We start from the raw sequence: 23171 nt of genomic DNA, 5'->3' as shown, positions 1-23171 counted from the left end.
TTTAATTTTTCTTTTAAAGCCTACTCTCATATTAACATCTAGACTACAATGCACTATTTTAGATGAAGATTTCAATAATAATGATTGACTGTACTTTAGGACTATTTCTATATAAAACTATACAATACAAAGTTTTTGAATTTCTTATTTCTATTTCTTTTCCTCATGTGCTAATTAATACATGACAGATTATTTGTTAAAGAGAGTCATCATGATTTATATTTCTGAAGTTTTCTGTGCACCTAACTCTAGTTGTAGTTAACAGATTTTTCAATAAACACTGCCAATTTATGGTGATAGTAGTGAATAATATCTTTGTTTATTTAATTACTCATTGAACAACTTTTATTTAATACTCAAACTATGTTCCAAGCACTGCTTAGACAAAACTCCAAGGAAGAAAAGAGCAACCAGCCTTATTCTACTAAATAATAAAAGCATTTCTAAATTAAAATACTATATAAATGAACAACACAGATAAATCCCAAACTTCGTGGAGCATACATTCTGGCAGAAACAAACATATAGTGTGTCTTCTAGTGATATATGGTCAGAAGAAAAATAAAGCAAAAGGGGGTTAGGAAATGCCAGAAGTGAGGGTAGGGGAATTTTTTTGTTTTAAGGAGATGGGGAAGGTATATCTGAGGAGGTGACGTTAGAATGGTAAATGATAAAGTTTTGTGGCTCTTTTTAGGAACATTCTAGGCAATATGCAAAGGCTGTGAGTCAGGACTTGCTTGTCTGGTTCGAAGAAACAGTAAGGAGGTCAAGGAGGCTTGATAGAGTGAGGGAGATTGAAAGGGATTAGAGAAGAGATCAGAGAATTATGGAGAAAGAGGAGATTTAGAAGGCACTGTAAGGTCGTACAGGGCATTGAAGGACTCTGGTTTTGATCTCTGAGCGAAATTGGAAATTTTGAGCAGAGGAGTGACAGGAGCTGACCTGCATGTGAAATTGATTGTGCTGGCTATTATGAGTAACTAGTGAGCTATAGGAAACCCCTAGCTAGGGCACCAGGTAGGATGTTCTTGTATGAGCTCAGATGAGAGATGCTGTAGCTTGGATCAGGATTGCTATGTAGGTAGTAAAAAGAGGTCAGATATTAAAGATAGATCCAATAAATTTTGCAAAGAAGACCAAGTATGTGTGTCAATGTATCAGCAGATGAGGGAGGTTGTAGTGTTGGGGTCCACCCTGCCTGGTCTCAGGAAGCTGTAACCTCCCGTGACTTAGGCTGAGTGAGAAACCTCCAGACCAGGAGCCACTAAGGAGACAAAACTTATTTCCCTGGCATGAACACTGCCTGTTCTGTGCCTGGCCTCCAATGCTTGATCAGTTAGCCAATGACGGGTAAGGTTTCCCAAGGAGGGAATCGCCTAAGACAGGCATGATCACATGAAGGCCTCAGGGAAGAGATTTGGGGCTGTGGAAATGAAGAGGTGATGGACATCAACCCCTGCCCCCTCGGCTTTGTCAAAGCCTGAGTCCTTGTTCTTAGTTGTAAGAATTCCAAGTCTCCTGGCTGCCTTTGTTTCCTCTGTTGATTCAGGCCTGAGGAAATAACAGGGGCGGTGCAGCCCAGACCAGAGTCGGTGGACCCCCAGGGTAATCAGGCCTGGGACATAGAATATGCAATATCCCGTGAGATCTGCTTGCTGGAGGATGCTATTGAATTAGAATTTGAAGGCACAGGCAGGAAATGAGACCAGCCTTTTAGGTCCTGTAGTGATAAAACCCCCAAACTCTGCCCAGAATCCCAGCAGGAGTTCTGCCAGCACCTTTGAAAATTACCTACTTGTTTGATCTTCCCTGCCAGACTGGAATCCACAAACTGTGTCTGTATTCTTAATAAAAGCCTACTCAGGCAGGGGCTTGGGACACTCTCCACTAGAGAGAATGACCATTCTGTCCCTATTTCCTCACAGGACCTGGCTGTTTCTGTGTATGTTTTTCTTGTGTTTTGACGAGCATCCACAGCAGGGATAGATACTGCTGGCCAGTATCCACCACATTGTAGTATTTTTCATTGCTCCTATTTTCTCAAAGAAATAGGAAACAGGTCATCAGTAGAGAACAAAAGATGCTAGAGACCAGAGGTGAGAGAAAACATAATGAAGTAATCATTTGGCTTAGTAGGGGAGTGACTTGGCCAGTGAAATGTTAGTGGGATTGCTGGCTGGCTCTCTGGGCCCAGCTGAGGTTAGTGGTTGTGAATATAAAGTAGTATCAATCAGAAAGTTTGTGTTTATCTCCAGCCACAATTAACTTTCTGAGTACAGGTGCAGAATTGGTGAGGAAAGGGATTTAAAAATGTAAACTGTTCATCCAGCCCTAAAAGAATTACTGGAACATAACATAAGAGGCTTAAAAATATTTGGAATCACGTCTGAACAACTATTTCTGGTTGTTAGGAATATGCATGTGATAAAGAAAATATGGCCTAAAGCAAGCAGATTGTATGAATTGGCAGAATAAATGATTTTAGGATGTCTGAAAGTATATACAGGGGGACCCCCCCCCAAATTTGACATTTATTTATAAAGATTTGTGTATTTATTCTTACATGTTTAAACTTCAGTTACCCTTCAAGTACTCTTCATATCTTATGATACATGTATCAAGACATTTTTTCCACTGCTTAAAACAGTTTTTGAATTCATCGATTTTAATGCCTTTTAGTACTTCTGCTGTTTTTTGTTTCACCTCTTTCACATCAGCAAAATATTTCCCTTTGAGAACTTTTCTCATCCCGGGAAACAAAAAAAAACATCACTCAGGGTGAGATCCAGTAAATAGGGAGGTTAGGACATGGGGTTCATGACATTTTTGCTCAAAAACTGTTGAACACTCAGCACAGTGCTAGTAGGTACACTCGTAAATCACCCACCATTAAATGGGCAAACACGTTGAGTCTTTAAAAAAAAGAAATTCACTGAAGCTGAACTCAGCCTCTCACAACAAAGCCAGCTGGTACACTGAATCAGATGGGTTTCTAGAACATTCACCTAGCAGGGGAAGCCTGTACTACAAGGTGCCAACCCCCTAGAAGATAATCCTGGTGTTTTGGTAGTCCCCCCTCATAAATCATCTAAAAATAATAGCCCTATTTGTTTTTCATGGCACTTGAAAATCCTACCATTAGTTATTCTAAACAACTGTGAGCTTTTCATGCTCAGAGACAGTGTCTATTTTTTTTAGTCTCTAGAGTTGAACATAATGCCAAGAAGACAAAAAAATGCTATAAATAAATATTTGCTAAGTTGACTTTAATGGAATGGAATGGAATGAAGGTCCACCATCATCCATTAATTTTTATTCAACAAGTATTTATGAGTAGAATGCATGGTGTGAGATACTACAAAGGCTTCTAAGATAAGGAAAGAACACATTTACGTAAACCTGTTGTAGATATTGGGACAACGGTAGGTAGACGCCAATTAACAGAGGCTCATTTTTTTTTTCTTTCACTACCCATTGATGCACAGCAGAATGCAGGGGAGTATGTGAATGGCCATGCAACTCTGCTGATGGGGTCACTATAAAGGTACTGTGGAGAAAGGAAGTTCTTTAGGCAATACAGACACAATTCTTAAACTTTATAACTTCAACCCAACACCAGAAGGAAACCATTAGGGAAATGCCACCTTTCTGCCACTGGTAAAACAAGTGAGTGGGCTGAGATGAAATGCCTGTCAGCACGTGTGATTTTACTGGAAAATAGAACCACACGAGTTGGAAATGAAACCTTGCAAATGCTGATTTCTACCTATCTGCCAAACTGGGAAATCCACTAAGAACCCAGGATCAAGAAGAGCCTTGTCAAATCTGGTTCTTACTACTTCAACCACAAAATTCATTATAAGTCAGCTTTTTTCTGGGAGGTAAGGCCTTTTTGCTAGTTGGAAAAATCGACTTTTTCTTCTCTAATTTTTTTCAACTCATGGGTGCATTTTTAATCGTAAGATGAGATGTTTAGCTTTGCTTACAGAGATCATTCTTTGGATTTGCTAGAGAACATTCCTGTTTATGCTAATCTTTCATGTCCTTTTTAAAATATAATAAAATCCCATTAATTGGGACTCCATTAATTCAGAATTTTGATTAAGTTTATCTGATTTTGGCTATAATTTACTTTTTATTTCAGAAAAGACAATGAAAAAAATTTTAGTATGTATGACCTTTTATTATTATTCTTTAACTAGACTGTGAAGGCAAAATACAAGAAATGTCTATTTCTAGTTATCAGTTAGAATAATCACTCAACAAATATTTATTGAGCACTTACTATGTGCTAGACTCAGGTAACACAGCAGTGAACAAAATGAACAAAACAAACAAAAGTTATTACCCAAATTGAGTTTATATTCTAGTTTGAATGAATGAATAAATTTACTCTTGACATATGTACCGCAGCCAGAAAAGTAGTCTTACCTATTAGAACATATTTAATATCTCTTTCTAATAATCTGTCCAAAATTACTGTTACTTGGAAAGAATGTAAATAACACTATTGTTTATAATACCCTATAAATGATCATTTTTTAAAATGCTTTACATTAAACTCCTCTCCCAAATCAGGTTTTGACGTAAGACCGAATTAAACAAGCCTAGGAGGTCAGCCTTGATTGTCACCATAATACTTTAAAATCACCTTTTTGTTGTTAATGTCTTCAGCATTTCTTATTTGCCAGCCATTTCCTATAATTTCCTTCCTTATAAGTTTTACAACAACCCAGTATGGTATTACTTATCCTCATTTCACAGGAGGTGGAGGCTCAACAAAGCGAAATAACTTTTCCAAGATCACACAGTGAACAACTGTGGTGGATGATGTTATATGACAGTACTAAGCCCCGCCTATGGTGCAGTTGGGTGAGAAGCCTGGAGGCCCAGCATCTGAGGGATAAGGCCAATGCACAAGATTGCAGAGGAGAAAGGTAGGAAGAGCCTGGGTCCTTGGGGTGTCATTGAATTATCATGCCAGCTCCTTAATACCTTCAGTGGTATAAATAAAACCCATCTCTTCAAGTCACAGCATTTGGGTTTCCTGATATTTGCATCATAAAAGACACCTGACTGGTAAGTCTCAGAACTGGAAATCAAGTGTAAAACCCTTAAAGCCCTTGCTCTTCCTGTTGGAACAATCTCAGTACTCATAACTCACTACAGGTGTTCTTTACTTTATAAAGAGTGAAAAAAAACACATGTAAATAACTTAAATATATATGATTTTGAATGCATTAGTGGATTTTAAAAGAAATCAGTAATAAATAATCTTATCAACTATTTGGAGAATATTTTTATGACATTAAGTGGGAAATTAAGCGATGGTTGGCAAGTGTTTACTAACAAATATATTTTCTCTAACTGAGTTATATTTGTTCCAAATTTATAATGCAATTTTATTACCAAGTACCTGGAAGGCAGGTTAAGTGGGACCTGAAAGGATTAACCCACACACATGAAGATGGTAATAACCAACAAGGTACTAACAAGTGTTGACAAGAATGTGAAGAGATTGGAACTTTCGTACAGTCCTGGTGAGAATGTAAGATGGTACAGCTGCTTTAGAACACAGGGTGGCAGTTCCTCAAAAGAGAGTTAGTTACCATATGACACAGTAGTTCTACTTCTAGCTATAGAGCCAAGAGAAACGAAAACACACGTCTATACAAAATATTAAACATGAATGTTAACAGAAGCATTATGCTTTATGCATAATAGCCAAAAAGTGAAAACAATCTAAATTCCATCAACTAATGAGTGGATAAGGTAAGATATACCCATACAATGGAACATTATTCAGCTGTAACAAGAAATGAAGTATTGATACATGGATGAACCTTGAAAACATGACTAGTGAATGAAGCCAATGACAAAAGACTATGTAGTATATGATCCTTTTCTGTGAAGTTTCCAGATCAGGCAAATCCACAGAGAATGCCCAGGGCTGGGAAAGTTGAGAAAAGTTGAGTGATGGTTAGTAGATACAGGCTTTCTTTTCGGCATGATGAAAATGCTCTAAAATTGTGGTGATAGTTGCACAGCTCTGTGAATATACTGAAATCATTGAGTGATTTATATAATTTACATAAGGTGAAGTATATGGTATATGAATTATACTCAACAAAGCTGTTATATTTAAAAAAATAACCAACAAACCATGATCAGCCCAGAGGTAGTGAAAGGGCCCAGGAAACAGCAAAAATTCTCAAGACTCTAGGCTTTCTTTCAATCTGGCACTTTCAAGTTTTTCCGTGAGCTTGAACTGTGGGGTTTGTTCCTACAGTACCCTCATTTTTACACTCCTAAAGTGGACTTAGCAATGAGACTCTAGTTTTCTTATTCTCATGGCCTTTTTTTCATCTCATGGAGACTATTTTACCTCAGAGGCAAGGGGTAGAGGTTAACTCCCAGACCCTTGTTAGAATCTTGGCTCCTTATGCCTTAGCCAAGTGACTTTGGAGAGACAATATGAGCTCTCCAAGCCATCTAGAAAATGGGAACAATAATAATAGTTGCCTCACAAGGCTGAGTTGAGGATTGAAGACATAATGCGTGTGAAGTATATACGGAGCACATTCCTTAGCATATTGTATATTATTTGCCAGTGCAACCCATTTCTGATCTCGGTGTTACCCTCATCCCTTTAAGACCTGACCACACCTCTGTCTAACCCCTGCTCAAAATGAAAGGTATGAGCTTCTTGCATATGGCATGCAGCTAGTAACCCCTGGCTTAGTAATGTATTCATAAAAATGTTTAGTTTTTACCCAGAATTTATTGAATGAAAAGGTGTTACTATTAGATTTCATTTCATAAAATTATTCCATGGATCTAACAGGTGGAGAAGAATAGCAAATTTAGAAGGTTATTTTCTTCCCTAATGATGAGACCTGGATAGCATCTATTAAATAACCCCTGTGATGTGGTCCTTTACACCATTTCAGTAGAAAATAACTAGATTAGGAATAAGGCAGGCAAGCCAGCCCTCTCTGTAGTTCTGTGGCCCTGGACACATTGCCTAACCTTGCTAATCCTCAGTAGCCTTCCTTAAGAAAATTGGATAAAATAATCTTACATACCTCACAGGGTTGTAGAGGGGATCAAATGAGGCAGCACATATAAAACTTTTGGCTCAGTGCTTGACAAACAGTAGGGGTCTAATAAATTGTCTTAAAATCAATAGTTTGTGAAATTATTTGAGAGAAAAAAGTGTATTTCAAATGTACTACTGAAGACATGCTTTTCAAAAAATAAACAAGAAACCAGCAATAGATCTGTGGCTGGCGTAACTCAGTGGATTGAGCGCGGGCTGGGAACCAAAGTGTTGCAGGTTCCATTCCTAGTCAGGGTACATGCCTGGGTTGCAGGCCATGACCCCCAGCAACCACACATTGATGTTTCTCTCTCTCTCTCTCTCTCTTTCTCCCTCCCTTCCCTCTCTAAAAATAAATAAATAAAATCTTTTTTTAAAAAAGAAACCAACAATAGCCAAGTGCTGGAAACAGTAAATGAGTGGATCAAAAAGCTGTGGTACGTTTACACAGTGGAATACTACGCAGAAGAAAGAAGGAGTTCCTACACATTGCAACAGCATGGATGGAACTAGAGTACATTATGCTAAGTGAAATAAGACAGGCGGTGAAAGACAAATACCATATGATCTCAATTATGAGAGGAATGTAATGAACAAAACAAACAAGCAAGCAAAATAGAACCAGATACATGGAAATAAAGAACAAACTGACAGTAACCGGGGGGGGGGGGATCATCAAGGAACATGTATAAAGGGCCCATAGACAAAGACAGTAGGGAGGGGGAGGATTGAATGTGGGAGGTGGGGGTGGGTACAGTAGAGGAGAGTAATGGGGGGGATGGGGACAACTGTAATTGAGCAACAATAAAAAGAAAAAATGAAAACAAGAAACATGGATGGGGTGACCAACTTATCCTAGTGTGCCTACATTTTCAAATTAATGGTTTTATTTCCATCTTTAACACTAGCAGAGGAGTCCAAACAGACTGACATGCATGGGTATAGTTTAAACGGAACTTAGAAATATTTGAACTATGTACACTGAGGAACAGAAAGAGATTTTTATATCAACCATTTCCTATTTTACAGTTTCTCAACAGTAGAAACTAAGGATATATTTTTCCCAGTTTAATTTAGTATGAAGTAATGTAACTTTTATGATCAACCATTTGTCTTTAAGCATAAACTTAAGAGATTTTGGCTGCATGGTCATCTTGGCCCCTGTATTCTGGGTGTTGTTAGGACATAACAAAAGAGCATTTCCACAAAGCCCTCCTCAACTCCATCTAGAAAATTATTACTTTCATTCAATTATTACTTTTAGTTTCAAAGCTGAAAGTTCTGTGTCCTGGGAACCTTCTTAGACTCAGGAAAACCATAAATGTTGCTTAGCCTATATAGACACCAAATTTAAGTTAGAGGGACCATTATTAATAAAATAGCTTTCATGAAATTAGTGCCTGGCACTGTGATACACACTTTAAAAGCCAAATTCCATGTGAACAATTAGAGCAAACCTTTGCAATAAGTCCTATTTTAGGCCCATTTCAAAGATAAAGAGAAAGCAATTTGGAGAAATTGAGTAAATTGCTTAAACCTTAGAAGGAGGATAGCTCTGGGATTTTTCAGTGAAGGTCCTTCTATAATTTGTCAGACTCTGTCACCATTAGGACCCTGCCTCTAGTTTCCTACCAGTGAATGAAAAGGTTAGGAAGATGGTAGAAAAACTTGCTCCCCTGAGTGAAGATATCAACGGCCTGGAAAAGGTTTTGGTCACTTCACTGATCATAATTCGGGAGTTGGGGATAATCAGAATGTACTTTCAACGCTTGAGGCTCATTTCTTGGATCCCAGCTTGAGGTAAAGCCCTGGCTGATCTGCGGTGGAGTTGCTCATGTTAAAGTGTTGAGGAAGGCACCTACCTCTTCACATGCACCACATACTTTGTGTCTATGTAGGTGGGCTTCCCAGTATTCCAGGTACAAGTCATATTGCCTGAATATTCATAAATGACACAGGTTACCTTGTCAGGGACATCTGGTGGATCTGCAACAAAATATATCACTTAGGAACTACCACAGAAATATAAAGTTCTTCATAAAATACTTGGTAAAATTTCCATTTTATTTGGGAAAACACGTCAATCCCCATTCAGCACTACTGTTATTCATTCCCTAGCACCTCACCTTGCAACCCACTCTGCATCAAATATTGCTCTTTTCCTTTGTTTATTTTTCTATATTTTCCACTCCTTGGGAGATATTAATGTGATCAAATTCCTCCCACAAAAAAAAAATCCATCCCCCGAAATTCTCTCTTCTTACCTACTACTGTATACTTCTCCTTTTCTTAACAGCTAACCTTTAAAATAAATCATTACACTGGTCTTTTTCTTCATCTTCCATTTACTCTTAAACACTTAGCCAAGATTTGGTCCACAATTCCACCAAAACCACTGTTGCTAAGGTTGTTCATGACTTTCTAACCAACAAATCCCATGATCAGTTTTCAGTCCTTATTGACCTTAGCCTCTGTAGCATTTAGTGTTTTGGTCACACCTTCTTGAAACCTCTGTGCCTTTTGGCTCCTGTGAAACAGCTCTCCAGAGTGTTTTTCTGCTACTCTGGAGACTTTTTTCTTCTCTGATTCCACTTTAAAAGTTTAATGTTCTCTGCACCTTTGGTGGGAACGCAGAGTGGTATAGCCACTGTGAAAATTAATATAGTGATACTTCAAAAAATTAAAAATGGATCTGCCTTTTGACCCAAATGATTCCATTTCTGGGAATATATACAAAGGAACCCAAAACACTAATTCAAAAAAACATAAGCATGCCTATGTTCATGGCAGCATTATTTATAATCACTAAGATATGGAAGAAGCCCTGGTATCCATCAGTAGATGAGTGGATAAAACAACTATGGGACATTTATACAATGGATTACTACTCATCCATAGAAAAGAAAAAAATTCTACCCTTTGTGACAGCATGGATGGACCTGGAGAACATTATGCTAAGTGAAATAAGCCAGTCAGAGAAAGACAAATACCATATGATTTCACTCACATGTGGAATCTAATGAACTAACTAAACTAACAAGGGGATTGGGGACAGACTCATAGATGGAGAGCAGGATGACAACTGGTCAGAAAGGGAAGGTTAGGGGATAGAAAGATTGAAAAAAAGGAAAAAGGACTCATAGACATGGACAACAGTGTGGTGATTGCTACAGGGAGAGGGGTGTAAGGAGACTAAATGGTAATGGAAAAAATACAATAAAGATTAAATTAAAAAACAAATAAGTAAAAGTTTATTGTTCATAACCACAACAGAGAATTATGCTGCCTTAAAAGGAAAGGGAATTCTGACATATGCTACAACACAGATGAGTCAGACTCAAAAGGACAAATACTGTATGATTTTACTTACATGAGGTACCTAGAATAGTCGTCATAGAGACAGAAGGTGGAATGGTGGTTGCCCAAGCTGTGGGTGGGAAGGAATGGGATGTTGATGTTTAATGGATACAGAGTTGTAGTTTTGCAAGATGAGAAGAGTTCTAGAGATGGGTGGTAGTGGTGGCTGCACAACAGTGTACTTCATACCACAGAACTATGTACTTAAGAATGGCTAAAGTGGCATGTTTTATGTTGTGTCTCTTTTACCATAGTAAACAACAAATTTTTTAAAAAATTTAGCAATCACAAAATTATTTCAAGGTTCTCTTTTTCTCCCTTCCCCCACCCCTTCTCAGCACTTTCTCTGAATGGTCATGTTATAGAGAACATTGTTAGTTTGTGTCTGCTAGCATTTGTCCCTTCTCAGAACTGACATCTCCCTCACTCCTAACCTCATTTCTTCTCTATTCCAAGGGTTGTCAATCACTAGGTTCCACAGGAAAGGATACCCTTCACTTAGGCAGATTAATCAAATATGAATTTCCGTTGGGAATGAACACATGACTCAAGATGAACCAGTCAGCTTTCTCCAAAGGACTTTTTCAGGAGCCATCGTAAACGAGGGACTTTCTTTCCCCCTGAAATTGCTGTCTCTGAGTAACTATGAGTTGCTGGTGACCATCTTGCTGTCATAGTGAAACTGTTTAAGAATGAAGCCAATACAGGGGAAAACAAAACCCAAGAGATGGGAAAAGATCAGAGAATTCAGATGACATTGTTTGAGTCCTTAGGGCCTCTAGAGCTGATGAAACCCCAACAGCTATGGAACAGCACTTGAAATTTTCAGTTATGTCACCTAATAATAAATTACCAAGAAAAAGATTTAAAAAAAGAAGTGTAGAGATATTGAGTGCTAATTATGTACTCACTTTTCAGGTGTGGTTCTTTGAGCTTGTGCCTACCTGCGCAATCCTGCCTGGGAAACTATACTACCCAGAGAACAACCAAATTAGCAGAATAGGGGCTTGTAAAGAAAAAAACTACAGACATTGATGCATCTGAAGTCGTACCCAAAGATTTATGTTAAATCTAAATATACTCCTGTGCTTCACCTGCAAATCACATACCAAGAATTACTTGTAAAATAAGAACTAAATATATGAAAAATGTATCTTCATTGCAAATTGAAACAATAATAGATATCATTTACACCTATCAAAACAGCAATGATTTTGAAAAATGGTAATCCCCAGTATTGGAACAGATTCAGGAAATCCTCTAACACACTTGTGCAAATTGCTACAGCCTTTATGGAGAACACTTTACATATCATAATCTTTAAAAGCTGGAACAATATCTTGCAACCCAGCAATTTTACATCTAAGATTGCATCCTTAATGAGTTGCTTATAGATATACAAAATATTTGGCTAAAAGTGTGCCCTTAAATTATCATTTGTAATAATGAAAACACTAGAAACAACTTTAATACCCCAAAATAAGATTAAATAAACTATAATATACTGCTAAAATACATCGTAAAATAATGTAGAGTACAAGTTAAGTATGCATTTAATTAGTTTAATAAGTAAGTAATGGCCATATGATAACGTGAAAAAGCAGATTATAAAATAGTATGGTATAGTGGTCTCATTTGAGAGACAGAGAAAGCAGGGGGAGATAAATTTGAAAGACATTCTAATTTATTAAAGAAGGATTTTATTAGTGGTGATATTATGGGATTATAAAAATGGTGGGTGTTTCCTTTTGCTGGTCTAAATTTTTTAAAACTTTATGCATTGACTGTAATATGATCTTGTAGTTAAAAGTTATTTTCAAACAATAGGAATGCACTAACATACTTTATAACATTTTGGTGAGTTGTAGCATTGAGTACAATGGGGAGATATAGGAGGACATCAAGTAGGATAAAGAAATCTTTAAATTTTATTGGTACCTTAAAGGAAGTAGCTGTGGAAACAGATATTAAGTCATTCTGAATATTGATTGAGTTACAGTCCCTTGATGATTACAATGATTTGTACTGAAGTTATTTTTATTCTCTGGTTTCAGATACAGGGTATCATTGATTTAGTAATCATGAAAGACAGCTGTCAATCTTTGGGGATACGTTATTTATTCCATAGCATTCACTATGAAGTGAATACTCAGGGTTGTAAATGTCTGGTGGTTAATTACTTTTGCAGAAGATCAAATAGATTATATACATACATGCAAATAAACACAATATTTATAACATTAATGTGAAGCTATACAAAGATAAGAATGTGAGTATGGTAATGAGGGTAAGACCAAATCATTGTTAGATCTCATTGCCAGGTTATTCAATGTTCAGGAATAAAAACCTGCTCTACAGCCAGATACTAGAGAATACCCTGAAATATATATAAAGGAGGCTTAAGTTTTTGCTCTTTCCTGTCAATGCCATCCCTCCCCTATTATTGGGGCACTCATTAATCAAAGGCCAGGTTTCTTATTAATTTAGAGTCCAGCCAAGGATCGTTCTTGAAGGCAGAGTCTGTGATTCTCTCTTCTTTGAATTCCTAGCATTTAACACATTTTGGGGGGCATAGCAAACTCTCAGTAATGTGTGTTTCATGAATTGATTGGCTTGATTCATAAAGTGATAATAATAAGAAGACTTAAAATGAAGAGAGATGCTATGCTCCTGGCAAAGATCACTCTTGCAAGGAGAGCACAGATCAGCCTAATTGTGTCAGTAATGATACTTAAGCATGCATGTTAAAGATGAATATTCCGGGCTTTTATTGGATAACAAGTCTGCTTTCATCAAGATAAGTAGAGATCAAAGATGATTAAAATTTAAGTCAAAGATGTTTAACCATTTAAATAAATGATTAAGTGACAATGTGATTATTCTGTGTATGGTTTATTTTAATTTGGTATTTTTAAATGCATAAAGATATCTAATACTGCTTGATTTCATAATTGGTGTTATTCTAATAGAACAAACTTCCCATAACAAGCATGCATTGAATCACTGATAAAAATCTAAGAAGTACTTAAAATTATGACTAAAAATGAAAATTGTGATAATAATAGTTTGTGTTTCACAAATTACACATTAAAGGAAAGGCTGTTTTAAATATACATGGATAACTTTTCAGGGAAAGCAATGACTCATTTATCTTCTCTCTTTTATGACTTGTCTCCAGTTTAAAAATATACATATAATCATTTTGCTTAAAATGGTAACAATAAATTGACATAGTGAAGCTCACAGGACGAATATCCTGTGATCAAAGTAATCCAATGAAAGCAATGTAATTTCTAGAGTACCACAAAAACCCTCAAAAATCTTTTTTTGGCCTACTTAAGTAGGAAGCTTTGTTTACTAAGAATGCAGAACCCAGGAACGCAGAGGTTCTTGAATCCAGGGGTTTGAGTAAGTTTTTACCTGAAGTTACAATCTCACACTCATAACCACAGGTTTATGTGAGAACTCACAAAGTAAATAAATGGAAAAAGTGATGCTCTTTCTAAGCAGCCATTTGCAAAAAATAAGTGCTTCTATTATGTTGTCCTAGAAGGAGAGCAGAGACCATACCCTGGCCTTAAATGCCACCCAGTTTTTTTGGGGGGGGTGGGGGGTGGCAGGGAGGGAGAGGCCCTCAGCCAACATGGGGAGAACTACTGGTAGTAATCTGTCATCCAAACTGCAACACAGGGAAGGAGACCATGCTTCTTTTGCCTCCTTTCTTTCTCTGTCTTAAATTTAAAAACTAACCTTTTCTCATAAGTGTGGAAGTTGCTTATTTGCAACTCTGAAAAATTTGTATAGTATTTTAACACCCCCCACCCTCACTCCAAAGTATAAATATAGTTAAGTAAGCATCAAGGGCTTATTTATATTTCCTGAGGATGTGGACAAGGTAAGGAGTCCTCATATATCAGATAAGACTTCTGCCTGTGGTTTCAATTCCCACAATTTAGGGCAAAGTTTCATGTTATTCTCAGTCTAAGTCATATATTTGCTAGCCTTATTCTTTGACTCCAAAACTTCTACTTCCTTTTCTACTACTTACATGTCTTCCTCAGTTTACCTCTACCACCTCCCGTATTTCTTCTCGCTTTTGAAAATCTTGCAAGATCAGGTAACCAGAGTTAAGTGGGACTATGGTTTTATTTTAAAACAAGGAAGCTCCCTGCTTTTCAGTTATTCACTCTAGGGTCTGAGTGGTTTGGCCCTTATTAGGTAAGGTCTGGAGGTGAGGAAATAAGAACTCAGATCTGGCTTTATAAGTATGAAGGAAAGAATGTGGCAAAGGCCTAAAGCCCCTGTCTTTATTGAAAATGGGCCCAGATGCCTTAGGGAGTGAATATCTGGGTTAAAACAGTGCTGCGCTTATTGATCTATCCTTCATAATAGTAGAACCAAGAATTAAGGTTATCATTAGGTAAATCAGCCCATGTTACTCTAATAATTTAAACATCTTTATAATACTGTGAACACAAATTGAATTAAGTAAATATTTTTAAGATTAACTTGATCATTTTATTTCTTAATAATTAAAGTAATAAACACAATGATTCTCAATTGGGCAGTAGGATTAGAAGCAGGGAACTACATCAGAAGCCAAAGGATGTATTTTTAAGGGTTTAGGTACATTGGCATTGTACTTTACAGTGTAAAATATGCTTTAAAATAAATTATTAAAATTGAGTGCTTACCACAGTCAATATAATTTGCCTCATTTTGCAGATATGGAATTGAGGCTCAGATTAGGTAGGCAATTTGCCCCAGGTCACGCAGCTGGTAAGGAGTATAACAGGAACACACAGCTAGTTTTGCAACTGTTTTTTCTCCCTAAATCTCAACCTCAAAATTTCACAGTGGTGTCTGCTTCAAGGTTGATGATATTAGTTTAGAAAAATAAAAACATCAACAAAAAAAGCAAAAAACAGATGAAAAGAACATTTAAAACCTGAGGTTGCTGTCTCTTAGGTATGCTTTGTCCGGCCAAGCAAGTGTTGAAAAATTGTTTGAATGCATTGGTAATATTGTAAAATTTGTAGAGCTTACATTAAAAATTCGTATTTCTGTCTTCTATTGAAGAGTCAAAAATCTAGGCATACTGAAGGCTCACAAGTACGGGAGCTGGGCCGTGGCTGTGTGCAGTGGACCGGGTATGTGCCTTTCTCTCTGCGGGGACCCCACCAGCCTTTGCAACTCATTTTTTCGCCCGTCTGGCCCCTGGAGACATTTAAGCTTGCAACTCCTGTATTAAACAAGTATAAGAAATAAACTATATCAAATTGCCTCTATTTTTAGAAAACTTGGTAATTACCAGTTAATTGTTAGACCAGCTTTCATTTGGACCTTGAATGCACCCCCAACACTTACATCCCGAAGAAATGTCTTTTCCACATATCAGTGTCTCTTGAAAATGTCCAGGACATTCAGCACTGCAGTGCATAGACGCGTGTGGTTCCAGAAAGTTGTCATATCGAAGCCGAGCTGTTGTTTTATTAATCCTTGTGATTTTAAATCTTTCTTTGATGCCATTTTTATAAAAATAAAGTTTGCTTGGTTGACAGTTCTTAATTGCTGCTTGGCAGTATATAGAGATATTCATACCCATCTTTAAAATTGTGGCTGGTTCTACCCAGATGTGGCCAGAGCATTTTATATTTGTAATTCCTAGAAATAAGTAGATTAAAGTAATAAATTCCATGTAAAATATTAAAACAGTAGATTTAAAAGAACAAGTTATTAGATTTAAAATTTATTCTTTTCTATTATTAAATGACTTCCATTGGGAAAAAATGTTAGGACTAAGTATATCTTTAAATTGATTAGTTTATTATCATGTATTTGTACTATGCTTCTGTTAAGGTTCAGCAGCATGATATAAGACTGGTGTCAGCCTTTAAGCCTCTCTGTCTAAAGAGCAAATATAATTAGCTGTTTTATTTTATAGCAGAGAACTGAGGCATTATGAGGCTACCCCTTTTTGAAAGGTAAGATTAGATATAACACGTGACACTATACAATCCAAACCCCATTCTTTAGCTATCAGTCAATCTTTCATTATTTTGTAGATAAAAGCTAATTTTACCAGAAAATTCTGATCTTAATGAAAAAAACTATACTTTTACTTATGGCAAAAATCTACTACTTGGTAACAACTTAAAGTTCATTCTTAATTTAATAATATGGGGTATGTTCAGAACTTTTTAAGTTAAAAATTTGCAAAGCAACATATTTAATATGTTGGAAATAAATAGATGGATTAATTAAAGAGAAATACACTTATCTTACAATTGATTTAGTAAGTCAATAATTTTTCAGTACATAGAAAAGATCATTAATCAGAAGGAATCCACATGGATTACATAAGAATAAGTCATATTTCTATATATTAACTTCTCTTTTTAATAGAGTTCTTGGATTGATCAGAGGAATGTTAAACATGGTAATGTGTGTGTGTGTGTGTGTGTGTTATTTCAAGAAAGCTATTGAAAGGGGGTAACAATATTCTAGTAGAAAACTTGGAAAAGGTAGTCTGGATGATATTAACTTTTTCATAGGAGATTGAACAAAAATATATAAAATAATTTCTGATGGACAGCTGAAAGATCTCTAATGCCATACCATTTACAGTTTTCAAGAAACCAGCAAAAGCAACTGGTGACTTATTTTCCCTAAATCTTAGATAGTGTTGGTCTGACTCTGGAAGTATCCAATATCTTGCTAGAGGGATTCTAGTTCTGATGATGAGGCTACCTCTGTATCTCTAATATAATTGTGTCCCAACCTGTAGAACAGAGTTTTGCACTTGTCACTACTCTGAGTAACTTGCATCATCTGCAAAGTTTTCTTGAGGCAAGAACCCTGCCTTGATGTCACATGTCACCCAATAAATGAGTCCTTGCCATCAACCCAGGATACCATTGCCTGCAATAGAAGCTCCTAAATATGCCCTGGCTGGTGTGGGTCAGTGCATTGAGTGCCATCCTGCACACCAAAGGGTTGCTGGTTTGACTCCCAGTCAGTGCACATGCCTGAATTGCAGGCCAGTAGGGGGTGCATGAAAGGCAACCACACACTGATGTTTCTCTCCCTCTCTTTCTCCCTCCCTTCCCTTCTCTCTAAAAGTCAATAAATAAAATATTTTTAAAAGAAAGAAAAAACTCCTAAATGCAAAGGGCTGTCCTGTCTAAAGATCCTTTTCCTGGAGTTCTCAAAACTGCTCATGTCTGTCATAGTGACAGACATTTGTACATTTGTATAAATTATAAGATGGGAATAATAATAACACGCAATATTACTGCACAAAGTTGTGAGGAATAAAAGGCTTAGCACAGTACCTGACACAGAATAACCATTAACAAATGGTTTGTGGAATTGAATAAAATTGGAAATGTTTGATAGGCTATCATAAAACAGTTATAATAGTTCAGAGATAGACCATGCCAACTCAAAGTAATATGTACTTCCTCATGGAAATTTATATATATGAGTTCACGTCTGTCCACTAGGGATACTTGAGAAAGGAACCCTGTATTAAGAGAGAGATTGGACTTCTTTATTTGATTCTACATAATTTTTATGTGCATATAATTTTTCCCAATATAACAACTGTTGATTCTTCAGAGATCCTAGCATAATACCTTGAGAACATTAGACCCTCTATTTTATTCGAATAAATTATAACAATAGGTATTCAAATACTGTACCTCCATGACACCAACTGAAGAATATGTAAAGAGCTATTACTGCATCCCATTGAATTGTGATCTGATTCATGACTGAAAGCAGCACAAAACTCCTTGTTCCCCTCAAGGAAAAATATGAAAAATGTTTAAATTGTAATATTTTAATAAAATAATAAAAGGCATTACAGTTTTTAGCAGTTATTATCATCTTTGATGAGGAACTTTAACTAGGAAGGAAGGGAGGAGGGGAGGAAGGAAGAAAGGAAAGAAGAAGGAAAACAGCAAAAAGTCACTGGTGTGTGAGGAGGTATAGTATAGGTTGAGAAGTAAAGCAGAAGAATGGCATTTTATACCTTTCAAAAATCACTATGAATTACCTCAGTACCACCTTTTGACCCTTGACATAATATAATTCCTCCTACCTAATCTGTCTCATCAGAAATACCTTTCTGCTCTCATTCCTAATGATGAATTTTCCTCCTGACCAGATCATGCACCTGTCAAGCTCCAGAAATATCAGAATTTAATGAGTAAAATTTTGGAAAAATCAGAAATTTCAGGGTCTCCAAAGAAAAGGCATTTAAAATGAAGAAAGATGAAATGAGACAATTGTGTAGTCTCACTTAATTGTGTTATCACCAGTTAAACTTACAAAAAGCTCTTTCATCCATACAGAATATAAAACAAACACATTAAAGAAATTGCCATGAGTTTATAACTGGAGTTACATTACTCAGTTAATCAGTTTCTTACATTATTAATAATTCAGTTATTCAATAACCAACATTATTCACTTACTTTGCCTGTTTAATAAAATTTGGACCTTCCATATAAAACAACAAAACAAAATTCATGTCTCATCAAATAGCATAAAGTATCTGATAACATTTTTAAAAACTGGTGTTCTCATGACTTGTGAATGTAGGGATCCCTTTCATAAGTTGTTAACAATAGTAGGTTTCCTCTTTATAAATAATAGGCAAAAAAACCCCTAAAATGTTTCTAGTCAAAAGTTAACTACTCACCTAATAGAATATACACAATAATTATTATTTAAGGTGATGTGGTGACAGATAATGTTATAGATTCAACTTTCATCAGTAACCACCGTATAAAATATCACAAGAACTTATAAGAGAAAATAACTTTGCCCATATATTTTCAAAAAGAAATACAGCTGCTTTTAAATATTTGGATGATTGCTTTCTCTTTACCTTTCAATCTGTTTGAAGCACAAAATTCCACTTCAGAACCTGGCCCATCATGTCTATGTCTTCTTTCCCCACTGCCTGCCTGTCAGTGATTGCTTCAGATTTTCAGTTCTGAGGCAAATGGAAATGTCAGCAAAGCCCTGACCTACATTTCAGATTCTTGAAGAGGAACTCAAACTGTCCAATTCAAAATGACTGGTTCTTCTGTCACTATTTGGGAAAACCCAGATTACTGAAAGCGAACTGCTTTGCCAATACTTTTTTTTCTCACCTTCATTTAAAATTACCTGTCTTGTTCAAGAAGTAGAACACATATACATGCTTGGTCAAAATCTTCGACACCAAGAATATGATGCTTAGTTTAAATTTGCAGCCAATACTGATTTTAATCATAAATGTGTTTCTTAAGAAAAGAAAGTTTAAATGCTACTGTTGACCATTAATTTATTTAACATGTATTTTTTAATACAATGAGCCAGGTATTGTTCTGGGCACTAAGGGTATAATGGTGTTTGATTACAGATCAGCTCTTTGTTGTATTGTGTACAGTGATTAAACTATGGATTAGTTGCTTTGACCTATCATGCACAGTTTAGCAGGATTCTACAAGCAAATAAAAAAATTTACCAAATATTTGGTTGATTTATAGTAGGCATCTCCAGGGGGATGCCTACTCACATGTCTTTCCTTCCTGCTTCCTCTCTCTGTTCTACATGGATATCTTTTCACTATTTACACTCCTTCCTATTGTAAATGTCAATTAATTTACTTGTTTTCTCTACAGCAAACTTCTCGAAGTCATAAAATCCACACTCTGTTTAATTTTTTATCTTTAGTACTTCACACATTAGAATACTCTGGAAGAATACTTGAAATATTCCTATACTTAGATTCATTCTAGACAATGAAGTCAGAATTGCTGTGGGTGGAGGCTGGACACTGATATTTTTTAAAAGTACCACCTACCCCCCAGGTGATATAATGAGCAGCCAGAGTTGAGAGCCACTAAATATACAAATAAGATTGTTTTTGAAGACCACACAGAAGAAATGACTATCAACTGGGTTTTAATGATTTGTAATAATTTTCTAACCTGAGAAGGAGAGGGTGTGGGAAAACATTTCACATACCAAGAACAAAATGTGCAAGTAATGTTGATATTTTGTGACAGGCAAGTGTTTCTCCAGGTTGAGAGGAATAAGATTTGAGCTGGAAAATTAGGTCAATGGCAGAATGCAATGGGCTTTGTATTCCTGCTAAGTAGTTTAACCTTTATCTTGATGTTGGTCAAGAGACAACAAAGATTGTTGAATAGAAATAGCATAATCAGATTGGATTGTAGAAATATAATTTTAATTATAGCGTAGAGAATTGACTGGAGATGAAGAACACAGTTAGGAGGACCTAAAGCAAAGCTAAGGCAGCAAGAACTGGAAGGAAAAAATAAAACTGAGAGTTCTGTGGAGGCAGGTAGTTGTGACCAGTAAGGAAACGATGACTCCTGAAGTGCGCAGTCAACAACATGTGTGGAAAGCTAAAAATTCAGGACAGGAAGAATGACTCTAGTGACTAGTTTTGCTGACCCAGTAGACAGTGGCATTAATTGAGCACACAAAAGGAGGTGTGATGATGAGGAAGTGATGAATTTGGGGTCTGGGCATGTTGATTGGGAGGTGCTTATCACATACTTAGAAAGAACTATCTGATAGGCTGTTGTAGGCATTGGTGACCTTGGGAGAAAAGTTTGAGCTAGAGATCTAAATCCAGATGATTTCAGCATGTCAATAATATTGAACTAAGTTTAGAATGTGAGGACTCAGAGAGAACACTCAGAGCAATAAAGGAAGGGAATGGGTGGCCAGAACCAGAAAATGTTGACCCAAAAGATAAAAAGAGATATAAGTAATGTGTGGTCAGTGTTGAATAGTCAGAAATTAAATATAAGAACTAAAAGGGAGTGTTGGATTTGACAACTGTCAGTCTTCCCTGAGAAGTTTCAGGAAAGAAAGGAGGTAGAAATGACATATCAGTGAATCAGAATAGAAAATAAATGAGAGGAAATTGGGTAATCTTTCAGGAATTTGGACAGCGGAGAGGAGATTGATGGAGAGTTCAATGCAAATCAGGATTTTTGTACTTATTTTAATGGGGGCTGCTGGTGGTTCTTAACCACCTTTTCATGTGTTTATTTGCTGTATGTATTTTTTTAGTGAACAGTCTGTTCAAATCTTTTGCCCATTTTGTTGGTTTGTTATTTTTCCTATTATTGCAGTTGGAAAGTTATTTATGTATTTTGAAAAACCAATCCTTTATCAGACATGTGTTCTGCAACTATTTTATCCTAGTCTGTGGCTTATTTTTTCGTTTTCTTAATGATGTCTTTTGAGAGCAGGAGTTTCTAATTTAAGCTCAACTCATTAACTGTTTTAGTGATTAATATTTTTTGTACTGCAAGCTTATGCTCACATTTTCATCAACATACCAATACATAATCTTGTTTTATGTGTGTTTCTGTTTAAAGACACCTTATTCAATCTGTATTGTTGACTAATTGACATTAGACTTAGAGCCAACAGTACTGTCATTCATGCCTGAATGAAGCTTATCTAACATACATATTTTCTTGGTAATGTACATTGCAGCTTTCTTGCACACAGGACTTCAGGACTACATTTGGGGGGCATTTTAAACAGCTAACACCAACAAAAAGCATAAAATATAAAAAATGTGGCACTAAATTGCCTGAAAATTTATAGTATGATAGCTGAAACAACTCTTTCACACTCTCCAACAAACCCATAGATTGTAGGTGCAATTGAAGTGAAGAGTTACTTTGATGATTCATGGTGTCATCCTGCTATTCTGTTGTCATATGGCCCAATAGAGGGCTGCACGTCCTTTTTGTGCTTTTTCTATGTCAACATACCCTGTGCAGTGGCTGTAACTGCAGAGGAGGATGTTAATGACTTTCGAGGATCCTGAAGTAGCAAAGAAGATACTATTTAAAAAGTACAATGAGAAAGAATAAAATACTAAAGAAAAGATACAAGAACAGTTATATGCAGAGAGGAATATACAGCAGCCTCAGGTCCACACTTTTGCAAGCGTTAGCCCTGAGTGCCAACTCCTGTAGAGGAAAGCTTACCTGATCTGGGTCAGTGACTCAGACTTTGTTTCTTGCCTGCTCCCTCTACTTTGATCTCACACTTGTCACTCTAAACTAGATTTTATGGTACCAGCACCCTCTTTCAACAGCCTCTCCTGCTGCCTCAGTATCCTCCACACCGCATCCACTTTATTTCACCGGCACTGCCCAGCTCATTGTCTGGCCCTGCCCTACTTTTCAACACTCACAACTCTGATTTAAAAAGTACAATTTCAGTCCCATAGTGTTTATTTAAGAAAGTAACAGAAAATATTATTCATTTAAGAAAACTTATTAAAAACAGTGAACTTATTTTTCTAACTTCATGGCTTACTCTTGAAGTTATAAGCTTTAATTATCTTGAGGATAATGTTAATTGGAAGAACACATTCTTCAAATAAGCCAGATAAATGAGGTGATGCTTTATTTTATTAATTTTCTCAACCACTGAATTAATAACCCCATTATTCATAAAGACTTATGTAGAGTCTATGAAGAGAAATAAATAACCATAAATTTTTTGGCTCATCCAAAGGATGGTACCTACAGCAGCTGCTTGATCCTTCTCAGCAACAAACACCTTGGGGCTCATTCAGCTCTGCTGGAAGAACAGGTGCTACAGGCTGACTCATCACCATTTCCTGTGAGGTATGCATTAAAGGTCAACTTTTCTTTCC

General features: G+C 36.4%; 1 protein-coding gene across 1 annotated transcript in view; it reads right to left on the bottom strand.

The window, feature by feature from the left end:
• Positions 1-18229, bottom strand: part of IL23R (interleukin 23 receptor) — a 65930-nt gene extending 47701 nt beyond the window's left edge. The window contains exons 1-3 of the mRNA XM_028514133.2: positions 18160-18229; positions 15824-16120; positions 8962-9085 (exon numbers count right to left, since the gene is read on the bottom strand). Of these exons, the coding sequence (XP_028369934.1) occupies positions 8962-9085; positions 15824-16120; positions 18160-18229 (491 nt within the window). The remainder of the gene's footprint in view (positions 1-8961; positions 9086-15823; positions 16121-18159) is intronic.
• Positions 18230-23171: the final 4942 nt, after the last annotated feature.

This window comes from Phyllostomus discolor, chromosome 5 (genome assembly GCF_004126475.2).
Source record: "Phyllostomus discolor isolate MPI-MPIP mPhyDis1 chromosome 5, mPhyDis1.pri.v3, whole genome shotgun sequence".
In the NCBI taxonomy this organism is placed as follows: Eukaryota; Metazoa; Chordata; class Mammalia; order Chiroptera; family Phyllostomidae; genus Phyllostomus; species Phyllostomus discolor.
The sequence above is the reverse complement of the archived record's forward strand: the minus strand, read 5'-3'. Positions and strand labels throughout refer to the sequence as shown.